The sequence below is a fragment of the Berghia stephanieae genome, chromosome 1 (genome assembly GCF_034508935.2).
Source record: "Berghia stephanieae isolate SIO BIC M18660-M18661 chromosome 1, UCSD_Bste_1.3, whole genome shotgun sequence".
NCBI classification, from domain to species: Eukaryota; Metazoa; Mollusca; class Gastropoda; order Nudibranchia; family Aeolidiidae; genus Berghia; species Berghia stephanieae.
In genome coordinates this window covers 17379120-17394119 of record NC_088360.1, presented here as the reverse complement: position 1 = coordinate 17394119, position 15000 = coordinate 17379120, and the positions used below count along the sequence as shown (strand labels likewise).

The window sequence follows — 15000 nt, the reverse complement described above, 5'->3', positions numbered from 1 at the left end:
ATGATGATGAACAAACCAATGGTATCATTTAACTGTCCCAATAAACCATCATAAAGGAAGAAAATTATCATGATACCTATAAGTAGTTAACAATTCATTCAACAAATATTTAAATGGTGATTTCTGATGATAATAATTCAACCATTCTTACAAGGTATCCCTATATTCAATCTTTGATTACAATAGAATTACAACTTGCCTCTAATTTGTGGCGTATGTGGCACCATTCCAAAATCTCTTGGTGAATATCCCTGGCGTTGATCAGACAAGGATTGGCCCGAAGAAAGCAGCGGAAATGGAGATCCCATGGCTGATGAAAATATCAAAAGAATTATTCAAGTCATCCCGTATTTCAGAACCTAATTGAAAATTATTATAGAAAACAACATATTCTTATCAATTTGCAACAATCAAACACATAAATATTAAACATCGTCATTTATAAGGGTACAATGTCATCGTTTGTTTGTGTTTTGAATGAATTTTGTAAACAATTGAGTGTACTCCTCTTAGTTGAAACATGTGCTTGTGTCTAAGTGATGGCGTTTGCTAAAATAAAAGTCTGATTTTTTTTACTCATTAAGTGCATAATGTGTCAAAATATTTCAAGCAAAGTTTCTCTTCTCCAAATGCTCTAACACTTAAATCATAGAAAAGGATATGTCAATCTAGCTTCCCTTTAACTGTTGCCTTTAAGCAACCAGCTAGCCTACTGTACATTGTCATTGATCGGTTGCTTTTGGAATCTACTTCTGTCCGCTATTTGAACTATTGAACCTTTGAATTATTTTGTCTTGTGCGTTTTTAATTGTAAATCATTTTCTTCCATTTAACTGGTGCTCATATGACCTTAATGTATCGCAAACACCGTAAAAGCCTCATAAACAAAACAAAACAATATCAACTTAGACGCCAGTTTTGACAATTCTTTTACGTTTACAACTGCTGGCGTTTCTTTTGTACATTCAAGATCACGAGAGTGCGCAACAACAGCGACTAGGAAATAATTATGAGCACAGTTAATAATTGGCTTACCTTTTTTTAAAAGTAGTTGTAGGTTGTGGAACAGAAAGAAGCTTTTGAATTTTGAGGGCAGGAAAACATCGAACAAATTGTCTCGTTGATTGTTATGAGTGTAGAGTGTAGATGTGTAGTGTGTAGGTAGTGTGTAGTTGTTACTTGATCCGAGCGCTTTTGCGTACGCATCTTTATGAAGTCATAACAAAAAGACTGAAATGATTGCAGATATTATGTCAAAAGGAGAAAAAACAGCTGCTGGGAGATGAATGGAACCAACTAGGAATAATATGTCCTATTAATAATCTTTTATTTTTTAATTGAGTACATAACCTCCGATGTAGTCCAGGGAAAAGGGTTTTAAGATTAAGTTATCGTAAGTTTCAAACCTGACATTTGTTTGAAGTCATCGGTTAAGACTATTTGGTTACGTTTAAACTATAGATAGAATGAAGTTGACGTCACTTGGGTCATTGTTATTTTTTTTTTTTTCAATCCGCATTTATGAGTAAGTCTCACTAAACTGTATTAACCAGACTATAAACTTTTAAGGTTTCACATAGTTTTGTGTGTTGGCCGTTATACTTCCGGATGACAATGTCGTGAGCTTCTTAGACAAGCGCATCCTATCTATATCAATATTTTAGTGAAAGCTTTCTGGCTCAAAGTTAAAAGGTTTGATAGTAGTGGCGTGGCATATAATATGGACACGTCGGGCAGAGTTGATTAACAGTCATCTTCCCTAATATTGCACTAAATTCTGAAGTTTTATTCACTTTGATTTTCGTTGTTTTGTTTGGGGTTTTTTTTTTTTAGTTTTGTTTTTTGTTTTTATTTTTTTTTTTGGGGGGGGGGGGGGTTGAGTGGGAGGGGAGGGGGTATTTTGGGGGGGGGGGGGAGGGTTGTGTGTGTGACTGTGTGTGTGTGTGTGTGTGTGTGTGTTTTTTTTTTTTGTATTATTGGTTTTTTTTCTGTTTTTGCTTATGTTTGTTTGCTTTCTTTATTGTATTGTTTTCCTTTTTATATTATTATTGTGTTTTTGTTGGAGTTGTTTCTTGTTAATGTTTTGTTTGTTTCTGTTTTCTTTTCTTTTCTTATTTTTGGTTTGTTTGTTTTATTTTTGTTTTTGTTTCTTTTTTGTTTGTTTCTTTGTTCGTTTATGTATTATTTTTTGTTTTGTTTTTTCACATGTTTAAAGTACTTAACAACAACACGAGGGGATGGCCAAAGTTCCCGCGTGTTTTAAGCATTGCAATGTGACCCGGGAGGTATCGCCCCCACCACCCCCACTTCAGGCACATTCGTTTTTTTCCCATGGGAAAGATTATTAACCCCCCAGTATGCTCACTTTGGACAACCAAGGTGTCTCATTTGACACCAGAGGGTGGATTATATAATATTTTCCTTCATGGAATGCCTTCAGAAGGGCGTATTTGTTTTTTTTTCTTTATATCAACATAGTGTATTAAAATAGTGTAATAAAATACTGTATTTTTTTCTTTTCTTTTGTCCATATTGTTTCTGATGTCGTTCAATATCACTCCATATATCTCCATGACCTGGACTGAAAGGCAAACTTTAGTCAAAAGTCAATTACAAGTAATACAAGGTAACATTGAAAGATCCCAAATTGACGTGTACTGATTTGCCGGTCTGATGACCCACAATGTTGTTCTGAAAATACTCTCAAATGAAAAAAAAGTCTGTGTGAAACAATGGCAAACAAAGCAAGAGTAAAATACAAGGAAAAAAATTCAACAAAATCAGCATGCCCTGACTGGGGATTTATCTAACTTTAGACCTCAAGAAACCTAATGTGTCACTTTGAAAAAAATGCAGTTACACCAAGATGACTACAATTTCGGTCACAGAAAGGATCTTAAAACGCGCTAAATGACACCCCAAATAAACGCATCCATTCGTACCTACCCGTACGCACGGTGAATGTGTTTGAGTTTCAATATGATTTCACCTCGACGTATTTTCGAGTGGCCAATCTCAAATTTATTTAAAATAAAACAGCTTAGGAGACCAAATTTTTCTCACGATATGCAAAGGCGTATGTTGCTCACAAACTTCCATGAACGTGGTAAGCTACCCTTGCCTCACCTTAGCAAAGAAATCTGAGCGTTTAATATAAAGTATAAAGTGTATGCGATATCATCAATCATCATGTAATCAAAGAGCTTTACTGGGAGCTTCAATCCAAGAGTACCACTAAATTACGCTTTGGGAGGCCTTCTGAAAGCTCCTACATCCCCAGTATTCTTGTAGGGGGTTTGGGAGGGGAGGGGGGGGGGGGGGCTTTTTTATAGTCTCCCCCATCTCAAACCCCCTACTAGAACATTATAAAAAAAGTTTTCCTCCTCCCAAACCCCCTACTAGAACATTATAAAAACAAGAATACTGGGGATGTAGGAGCTTTCGGAAAGCCTCCCGACGCTTTTTAAAAAACAATTCAGCAAATAATAAAGCCGCTATCTACCAGATATTCATTTCATATCTGACCAAAGCAAGAAAGATGAGTGAAGAGCCTTTTCTACTGCCTTTACTTCAGGCAATCCTTATCCACAGTGGGACTTGAACCAGTTACCTACATTTCACAAGCCAACTACCATGCAACTACACCATAAACTGTGGAAACCTTAGAGGCTGCTCTGACCCAATATCTAGCTAGCCCTATATCAACGGTATCGTTGTCTTTATTATCATGATTTTTTTTTAATGTGCAAGCAACTTTGAAAAAGAGTGATAGGGATGGTCTTTTATATAGCGCAATATCCACTAAATGTGCTCAAAGCGCTTTACAAGAGGTCCCTGGTCAACAGCAACATTTAACATGTAGGACGGGACATAACGCCTGTTAGGCAATATTACAATTTTTCGGACAAAGACAACGCTGTTAACGGCCAGGTACTCATTTTACACCTGAGTACGGTGAGTAAAGAGCCTTTTTCAAGGACTCAACTATGCTCCAAGCGCGAGGCTCGAACCCAGGACCTTCCGATCTGAAAACAATCATGACAAATACAAGGAAATGATATGACGAAGGCAAGATTTTTATTGTTCCAGTTTCATTACACTCATTATTGTTGTCTAATATTGCACTTGTATTTACAACACACATGGATTATAGTATCTAGGTAAATTCAGTGCACGAAATAAGCTCTTTTTCTATCGAAGTAAGTTTGAAAGTAATCTGCAGCTCGACCTGGGTCCCGGGATCTAGCGTAGCCATCGTTAAGTTATAGCCTGACACTGAAACCCAAAAAGACTGGCATTTTGACGTCATTGTTTGGTTTTTGCACCGCCTAGTGAGGTGTCGTTAGTAGAGCTCATGGAAACAAGTTATTTCATTGGTTGAACTATTGAATACAACTCACGATTTGATTTCTTTCGTGGCAAAAGACTGGCATTTTGACGTCATTTTTTGGTCAGTGTCAGGCCATAACTTTACGAAGGCCACGGTTCTAGAGGCCGCTGTTCTGTTTTGCACATGCTGCCGTACTCTGGAAAAAACCTATATTATTTGAAAATTTGCCGAAGTCCCAGGTTTGAGAGTTTTTGCCAAGATGAGGTTCATTTAAATCGACCGATATTTGAAGGACGAGTTTTCTGGCCAAATTTTCAAATATGAATTTTTCCAGAGTACGACAGTATGGTATACCTTTTTTATATAGATAAAACGAAGATGACGTCACTCAAGCCTTTGTTATTGTATTTTGCCATCCGCGTTTGTGAGTGATTCTTTCTAAACTGTTTTATCCAGACTATAAAAGTTCATGGTCACACATAGTTTTGTGTGTTGGTCAGTTGTACTTCCGGATAGTAATGTTTTGAGCTTCTTATCCAAGCGCATACTATCTATAGATAGTTCGAAGATGACGTCACTCAGGTCTTTGTTATTGTTTTTTGCCATCCGCGTTTATGAGAAATGCTCACTGAACTGTATTAACCTGACTATAAACGTTCATGGATACACACAGTTTTGTGTGTTGGTCCGTTTTACTTCCGGATGGCAATGTTATGAGCTTCTTAGCCAAGCGCATACTATCTATAGGAGCACAGCATAGTTGAAAACAGGAGAGGGTATGTCCTATCTGAAGGCGTTCTGCATTCGTTCTACCTTTGTTTTAATTGTCAACTTATCCCAGCTATCTGGTGTCTTGGCAGGGGGTAGCGTGGCTCAACGTCTTTGCTTCGTACCCGAAAAGTCCGAGTTCGATCACCTGCTACTGCGCCGTGTGGCCTTGAGCAAGTCACCTCGCCCTAGCTGAATTTGCGGCGTTGCACTGCGGTTGACGCCTGGGTTATTCCAGTCTTCCCTTGGAATAGACCCCAGAGACAAATTTCCCTATGGGATGACTATAGGGAATTTTATCATTTATTTATTCATGTTGTTGTAATGATACAAAACAAAAAAGAAATAAATAACTAAAATTTAAGCTTCGGTATAGTACATAATATTGGTTTATTATTAACAGCATATTTTATTGGTCAGGTCTGCCGTTTGTTGCTTGCAGGCGTTCCCAAATGAGCATAAATATTGGTGTCATTGCGACTTATTATTTATTATGGCGGTATCATGTCCGCCTCAAGAGGTACTCCATAATGCATTCTCTCACCAGACAGGCGAAAATTTCGTCATCGACTGCTGCCTAAAAAGACACCACACATTGGCATCGTTGGAGCACCACTCGTCTATGGACAAGTATTAAGTATACGTCGTATTATTACCATCCGTATATGATGGTTCTTCTCTTTGGTCTTCCTTTTCATTATCTTACTTGTCCTCATCTCTCATTCTCCCCCTCCTCTTTATCGTTATCATCATTATTATTATTATCATCATCATCATCATCATCATCATCATCTTCATCACCATCATCATCATTATCTACTACTACTACTACTACTACTACTACTACTACTACTACTACTACTACTACTACTACTACTATACGACTACTACTGCTGCTGCTGCTACTACTACTACTACTACTACTACTGCTGCTGCTGCTGCTGCTGCTACTACTACTACTACTACTACTACTACTACTACTACTACTACTACTACTATTACTACTACTATTACTGCTACTGCTGCTGCTGCTGCTTGTGTTGCTGCTACTACCACTGCTATACTGCTGCTACTACTACTACTACTACTACTACTACTACTACTACTACTACTGCTGCTGCTGCTGCTACTACTACTACTACTACAACTACTACTACTACTACTACTACTACTACTACTACTACTACTACTACTACTACTATTACTACTACTACTACTACTACTACTACTACTACTACTACTGCTGCTGGCTACTACTACTACTACTACTACTACTACTACTACTACTACTACTACTACTACTACTACTACTACTACTACTACTATACTACTACTACTACTACTACTACCACTACTACTACTACTACTACTACTACTACTTTTACTACTACTATTACTACTACTACTACTACTACTACTACTACTACTACTACTACTACTACTACTACTACTAATACTACACTTTTTTCGATACAGATAAAACAATGTTTGTTTGTATTTTATCCAGCCGCTTACCGGAACTAACGCAGCCCCTGGTCTACTGAGGAAATCTGGACTTGTCAGACGACTCAAGCAAAGAGGTGAGCCTGCCCTGCGCTTATGACCCAATAAATTCACTCATCTTTAGAGTTAAGCTATATTATAATATTATAACAAAAGGTCTCCTTTGATTGATACTGTTCTTCTTCATTCCTAATGTACTAGGTTTTTTGTGTTTATACAATTAAATTAAATAGCATAACATGGTATTATACCAGCGTTAATCCAACAGTGAAAAGGGAATTTAAATTAAATTTGGGTTAGAAACAATGAACGTGGCTTTTTAAAAACAAAAACAAAAACAACAAAAAAACATCATGGTTAATTAATTGATCACGATGACTTAACTTCCAATTTATTTTTATTTGGCATGGATCACCACTATATAATACCAGATTGGAGCGTGGAAAACAAATTCTCTGGCATTTACTTTATCCTCATCTGCAATCGCTGTTTTTGACGGAAGGATCGAAAATATTGTCGACGCCATTCTTGGTCGTTGTTTTTCTCCTCTGGGTACACTTTTATGTGAATTATGTCGCCCAAAATTACAGCCAAATGAGCGGGTTTAGCGTTTTACAGCTTTGTAAAAATTTTAGCCTATTATTACAAGGGCGGACTGATATATAAGGGCCGTTTTATCATAACTTTTTTTTTGTTTTTAATACCACATACAAACGTAATATATGAAAAGAAAGCGTTGAATCTCAGCTGCGCATTGTCCTATTTATGTTTCCACATAATCACCATGCCATCACGAGCAACACGGAGTTGCCAATACCAAACCAGCTGATGCATGCCGTCAGCGAAAAATCCCGGTGATTTTTGCTCGGCACTATCGAAGAACATCTGCTACTACCTCCAAATCACTGTTGTAACGGTTTCCTTTCAGATACTTCTTGAGCTCCGGGAACAAGAAAGGATCAGATAGGACAGCATCCAGACTATAATATGTTGGGTGCTGTAGGATCGAAAGTTTGAACCGAATTAATGCGTCTTGGGATTGACGATTGGTGTGTTGCAATATCAAATCTCAAACACCTCGGACACGTGCGTGTCTATTTTTGAGGGATCGTAGAGTTGAAACAAATTATTCATAGTTCACTGTTTGGCTGTATAAGAAATTAAATGTGAATGATGTATGCCTTCCATGTCCACGAAAATGGTAAACAGGACCTTTCTCCAGAGACAATGACTGATTTTCCTTGGGCTTGAAGGAGATGTATGCATGTAATAGCCCAATACTCCATTGACTGCACTTTGATTTCCGGGTCGTAGTGGTGGACCGAGATCCATCACCAGAAAAGTCTTTCCTTACTTATCATATCGTTTCAAATGTTGGGTACAAATGGTTTTTTATACTCGCTTTCATTTCTTAAGTTAACTGTCATGTGACCCATCATGCAGAGATTTCTCTGTAACCCAAGAGAGATGTCACGATATAGTGTACTCGTTCTTTTGAAATCCCAACTTCATCAGCGATATCTATTAGTTTTACCCTATTTATACAGTCAACTGCTCCTTGATTAGATTACACGTATCGGATGCAGAAAGGCCTCTCTGCAGACAGGTGAATCAGGTCACTTGCGATCAAATACTTTTGTCTTTGATGGGATATCTCCTTTGAAAATTCTAACCCACTTTCGAACAGCGCCATCAGTAATACATATTATATTATTATGACCATAAACGGTCTTCATTCTTTGATGGATTCGTGCTACGCAGCACACTTCTGCTGTTACAAATTCAATAACACAGCGCTGTTTGGCTAGAAGTAGATTATGTGTCACGATTTTCTCAATCGAGTTGACTTAGTAAGGTTGTGACATCACTCAATTATGAGCCCAAATGACGTCACATGAATTAGTTGTTGCACATGAGTGTAGAAGTATAATATAAGAGTGCGTGTGTGAAGTGTTATGAATGTACCTGAAATTTGTTTTAATTTATGGGCAAACGGTACTAATATTATATCAGCCCACCCATCCACCGTCATCATAATTTTAATGCCATGCAGTACTGGATATGTTTTGTTAAACATATTAAAAGAATTCAGCGGGAGGATATATTATTATAAATGCTGTTCATTCAGAGAATACCTGTTTTGCTGGATAAACCAATAAACTATAGGTTATGCCGAGAGACAATACGACATCCAGGCATGGAAAGAGCTCACCCAGCATCTGTCCTCCGATTTTTGTGTGAACACGGGACTCAGCCGATGTCGGTCGACCTCGACCGTTCGAATAAGTTTGGTGTGAACGTGGAGTTACTTGCAGGACTGTGTGCGGCTATGTGTACTTGTGGCGGTACGACAAGCGCCTTCGGATTGGAAGGTCCAGAGTTCGAGTCCAAATCTGAGCAGGGCATAGTTCAGTCCTTGGGAAATGCTCATTAATCACATTCTCTCACTGTATCCATGTGTAAACTGAGTACCTGACTGTCAACAGCGTTGTCTCTGTCGAAAATAAAAAAATGTAATATCACCTAGCAGGCGTCATGTTTCGTCTTACATGTTAAGTGTTGCTTTTTAGCTAGGGATCCCTTGTAAATCGTTTTGAGCACGTTTAGTGGATATATTGCGCTATATAAATGCTCACTTACCGATCATTTTCAGTATTTTCCAAAAATGGCAGGCTTACACAGCAGAATCTATTTTAAAAACACAAACAAGCTCTCTACAAAACAACTTTATGTTCTTATTAAACAAAGATCATTCTTCAAAGTTTGTGATGTACAAAATAAATCTGAATTTTTTCTAAAATGTATATTGTGTGGTAACAAATGTGACGATTTTGTTGCAGGCGGTGAGGAGAGGTTTAGGACTTGATTCCTAATGATTAAAAATCCAATCCAATGGGCATTTGCCTCAGATTCCGTGTTGAGGGCAAACACGACATTATGCACACGTGTGTGGTTATGTGTGAACGCTCCCACAGGCTTGATAAATCAGAGCTACAATGAATAGGTTTTGTTTCTTTGCTCACAGTGGAGTGAATGCAACATCCGAACTACACTCGGAAAGAATGAAAAGTGAAGAGTGATTTTCCGAGAGAGTGAGTGGTACTCTGTACATTTTCCTTTCTTTAGTGTTTCTCCAGGTTATCTCCTGGGATTCTGCTATGCCTTTTCGGTTTTGTTACTTTAAAAAACGTGAGCTTTTATATAGCGCACTATCCACCTAACGTGCTCAAAGCGCTTTAAAATGGGTCCGACAGCAACACGTAACATATAGAAAGAGACACGAAGCCTGTTAGACGATATTACATTTTTTTTTTCGACAGAGACAACGCTATTCACGCCCGGTTACTCATTTTACACCCGATTACGGTGAGAGAATGTGAGTAAAGAGCTTTTACCAAGGACTCAAGTATGCGCCTTTTGAGGCTCGAAACCAGGACCTTCCGATCCAAAAGACCACATCACATAGCGCCACCTTTCGTATGTCATATCACAGGTTCCCATGTCAATGATTATGGTGATCTAGAGTTCGAAATAGCCGAAGACGACAGGGACGTTGATCCTAGGTGCAAGTATTGCAGCACTGTTGGAAATGCTACGAAAAAGGTTAGTGTCGGAAAATACAAAGCTTTATAGATAGTATACGCTTGACTAAGAAGCTCATAACATTGCCATCCGGAAGTATAACAGACCAACACACAAAACTGTGTGTATCCATGAACGTTTATAGTCGGGTTAATACAGTTCAATGAGCATTACTCGTAAACGCGGATCGCAAAAAACAATAACAAAGACCTGAGTGACGTCACCTTCGAACTATATATAAAATGGACCGTAAGGAAATTGAATGGCTTTTTAGTGGATTTTTTTTTTTTTTTTGGTCTTTTTATTTATTCATTTTTTGTTTTATTACCTTTTGACGACCATAATATCATATTGTCTATTACGAGACAATTATTATTGAAAGACACAAAAGACTCGATGACTTAGCAGAACTGTTAGCAATCATAAACTAAAGCCATCGTGTCAATCTGTATCAAGTCGGAATTAACTCGATATAGAAAATAAATAAAGTTGAAGCCAGATTGGCCAGAATTAAGATCTGTTGGGGATTTTTTTTTAATAACGTAACAAAATAGATAATAAAATAGAATAATAACAAAATAATAAAAAATAATTAAATTAAATAAATAGTAATAAAATAATAATTATTATTTATTGTTTTTATTATTATTCGGGTTTTTTAGATAAAGAAAACAAATACATTTTAAGTCAAATTGACCAAAATTAAGATCTGTTTAGGATGATCAAGCATAACGAACAAAACTCATATTCCTCAATAAGGGTATTTCATCAACTCAAATTTTATAATATAGGCTTTAAAATCTAATTCCTCACATCATATTATTTACTCAGACTTAATTCCATTATGCCACGGTTGGCCATATATAACGATATTATTGATCAAGAAGACTTACAAACTTCCAAGATTTGTGCGCCTGACATAAGAATAATAGACTATTGTTAGGGTTTAAAATATGTTTGTAAAATAATAATATAATAATGTAAATAATAATATAATTTTAAAAGGCAGAGTGGGAGTGATTCTGGGTCCCATCGTAGCCATCGTTAAGTTATAGCCTGACACTAAAACAGTCCTATGATTGATGACTCGGTTGGACGAAAACCTGAATATAGATCGCTCCCATTAAGAAAAGAATTTTGCATACGTTTCCCTTGCCCTATTGCGAGCAGGCATGAAATTCAGAGATTCCCCAAGAATTAAAAAAAATAGATGTCAACGTCCGAAAATTGCATTACCGTCTGCTGGGTGGAATGGCTCGTCCTCTGAGTTATGAGTATCTTCACCAAGAGATTTTAAAAATAATTTTAAAAATGAAAAAAAATGAGCTTTTATATAGCGCGATATCCACTAAAAGTGCTCAAGGCGCTTTACAAGGGGCTCCTGGCCAACAGCAACATTTAACATGTAGGACGGACATGACGCCTGTTAGGCGATATAATAATTTTTTTTCGGACAGAGATAACGCTGTTAAAGGCCAGGTACTCATTTTACACCTGAGTACGGTGAGAGAATGTGAGTAAAAAACCTTCTCCAAGGACCCAACTATGAGCCTCGCGAACCCAGGACCTTCCGATCCGAAAGCGAGTGTCATACCACAAGACCACATAGCCGCACAATTGTAACATTACCACATGTCATTGTGTTAATTATGGATAAGAACGATATCGATATAATATGCTCCAATTATGGACATCAGATACTATCCTATATAGATGCAACCCTTTATATATATATATATTATATATATATATATATATATATATATATATATATATATATATATATATATATGACACCAATCAAGCGGGGGCTGTATGGCAATGTTGAAAATTTTGCATCATCATCATCATCATCATCATCATTGCCTTTTTCACTCTGGGTCAGGGTATAGGCCACAGACAGTTTCCATCCTTCTCTATCCTGAGCTATCTTTTTAATCTCATTCCAGGTCTTACCACTTCTCTGTATATCAGCTTCTTAAATTCTTCTCCATGTTCCTCGTGGCCTTCCCCTTGATCTTCTGCCCTGAGGGTTCCAGTCCAATACTTTCTTTGTTATAGTGGAGTTATAGTGGAATTTTGCACCCTTGTCTCTTTTGAATGATGAAATGTTGTAAATCTTGTAATTCGATATCACAATCAATAATATTATATCTCTGACCCTCCTTCCCCCATTATTTCTCCAATGCTTATTTTATATCCTAGATTGCTTCTAAAGTGAAAGAAGTGGTAAGAAATGGAGAACTGTGTCTACTGCTTGGGGGCGATCACAGTGTAAGCATTGGATCCATATCCGGACATATCGGGGTTCGACCGGATATGGCTTTGATCTGGGTAGACGCTCATACGGATATCAACACTCCTCTGACCTCAGAGTCAGGCAACATCCACGGTATGGTTCTGGGCTTTCTGATGAAGGAGATCAAGCAATTGTCGACCAACGTCAGAGGAATGGAATGGTGTAAACCTTGGTAAGAACCTTGGTGAGGCTATGTGGTCTAGTGGTATACTAACGAAAGAGTGAAAATGGAAAGGCTTCGTATGGGAACAAAACAGTTTTTTTGTTCCCATACGAAGCCTTTCCATTTTCACTCTTTCGTTAGTATTTTACGATCACCGGCTTAAGGCAGCCCTTACCGTTTTCTACTTTTCCGTGGTCTAGTGGTATGACACTCGCTTTCGGATCGGAAGGTCCTGGGTTCGAGCCTCGCGCTCGGCGCATAGTTGAGTTCTTGGAAAAGGCTCTTTATTCACATTCTCTCACCGTACTCAGGTGTAAAATGAGTACCTGGTCGTTAACAGCGTTGTCTTTGTCCGAAAAATTGTAATGTCGCCTAACAGGCGGCATGTCCCCGTCCTACATGTTAAATGTTGCTGTTGACCAGGGACCCCTTGTAAAGCGCTTTGAGCACATTTAGTGGATATTGCGCTATATAAAAAGCTCTTTTTTTTCTTTTTTTTTTTTAAAGAATCTCAATGGTAAAATTGGCCGTTTCGGACCGAAAATCATAACTCTTGAACCAAATGAGATATCTCAATAGTTTAAAAAGCATTGGAATAAGGACAGCAAGCTGCTTCTGTTAATATTAATACCAATTTAAAGTAGTTCTCTATAATTTGAAATTTTCACTAAACTGCCTTGTAAGATAGAGTGTGGCAATTAATAGCTTCCATGCGCAAGCAGTACCAAAACTTAATAAGTAAAGAAAATGAAAATGAAAAAAAAAAAGAAAGAAAGAAAATAAGTTTGTCATATTTTGTCATTAAAAAAAAATTCTGCCCTTCCGCCACGACATCATAAGATATCGTCGCCTAGGCATTCCACGAAGGAAAATAGATAATTCATGAAACAAGATGTCTGGTGTCAACAGGACTAACCCATGGCGTCCAAGTGAGATAATTGGGAGTTAATAATCTTGCCCAAGGAAAAAAAGCGAAAGTGCCTGAAGCGGGCTTCGAACCCGGGACATTCCGGGTCACAGTGCAATGCCTTCAGCACTCGGCCACTTCGCTCCATTGGGTCATTTTGTCATAAGCGAACAACAAATGACCAAAATTTATATAATTGATAACAACTCAAATACAATCAATAAATCGTTCAATGTTGTTAATGAAATTCTGATTTGTTGTACATTTACGCACTCTAATTGTTGCATTGCAATAAACCATGATGTTTTTATTTATTTTCCCCTACAGCATTTCGTCAAAAAGAGTGGCTTACATTGGAATACGATCTGTTGATCCAGGAGAGGAGTAGGTTCAGAGATTTACATAATGTTCGACTTCAATTAATTTAAAATCAAATCTATCCATAGCTTGATTTCACTATAGCAATATATTATGGTTGGAGCGTTACCAGGCATTAATGGGAGCGATCTATATTCAGGTCCAAACGAGTCATCCATCACATGATTTGTTGCTGTCCAACGGTTGGATATTTCTTAACAAATGTAAATACGCTGCTTTGTTTATGAAAGTTGTAAACATACCCACGTGTCAAGCTGAACAAAGTGACCAATCGTGATATTAGATATTTCAAAGCTGTGAATATTTTTCACTATCTGAATGTGGGTCACTTTGAACACATTTTGCAATGTGACCAATGACCTCGAGCACATGGAAGCTTAATATAGATCATCACCAGTAATCGGAATAATCCCTGCCAGTTTAGCCCTTTCCGTCCTTATGACTAGATCTATTTATTTCCAGAGGCCTGGCAAGCTTTATTCGATAGCGACCTTTCGCACACACACAAAAGACAAATACTGCCCTTGTTTTTAAAAACACAGTATATGCAATGTTAACTAAATAGCAATTAACTACTGTTTTCTTTAATAAAATGGCAGAATAGGCCAGTCCTCCCGTGAGTGTGTATCACATTATTTTGACACAATGATAAAGAAATTGCATAGCAACACCCAACATTATTTTCAATCGCGTGTGTTAAAATTGTAAGTGATACTCAGGATCAATGGGGCTGATTGGGCAAGTTCTTGGGTTGGATATGGGTCGTCTGTTCAAGGTTATCGAACGATGACAGACGCTTGGCTAAGAAGCTCATAACAGACCAACACACAAAACGGTGTGTATCCATGAACGTTTATAGTCAGGTTAATACAGTTCAGTGAGCATTACTCATAAACGCGGATGGCAAAAAACAATAACAAAGACGACCTGAGTGACGTCATCTTCGTTCTATCAATAGTAAATACACACCCATGTTGATAGCTTGCCATAGCAACAAGAGGCCGCGAAGGAACCATTATCTTTTGTTTTGTTTTTTTTTTAACTTTATAGATAGAATGCGCTTGGCCAAG

The 15000-nt window shown here is 37.6% G+C and overlaps 1 protein-coding gene across 1 annotated transcript in view; it reads left to right on the top strand.

The window, feature by feature from the left end:
- The first annotated feature begins 1146 nt into the window (after nucleotides 1-1146).
- LOC144962446 (arginase-1-like) overlaps nucleotides 1147-15000 on the top strand; it is a 23059-nt gene continuing 9205 nt past the window's right edge. The window contains exons 1-7 of the mRNA XM_078895435.1: nucleotides 1147-1150; nucleotides 1343-1393; nucleotides 5646-5728; nucleotides 6606-6678; nucleotides 10095-10204; nucleotides 12389-12654; nucleotides 13880-13936. Of these exons, the coding sequence (XP_078751561.1) occupies nucleotides 1147-1150; nucleotides 1343-1393; nucleotides 5646-5728; nucleotides 6606-6678; nucleotides 10095-10204; nucleotides 12389-12654; nucleotides 13880-13936 (644 nt within the window). The remainder of the gene's footprint in view (nucleotides 1151-1342; nucleotides 1394-5645; nucleotides 5729-6605; nucleotides 6679-10094; nucleotides 10205-12388; nucleotides 12655-13879; nucleotides 13937-15000) is intronic.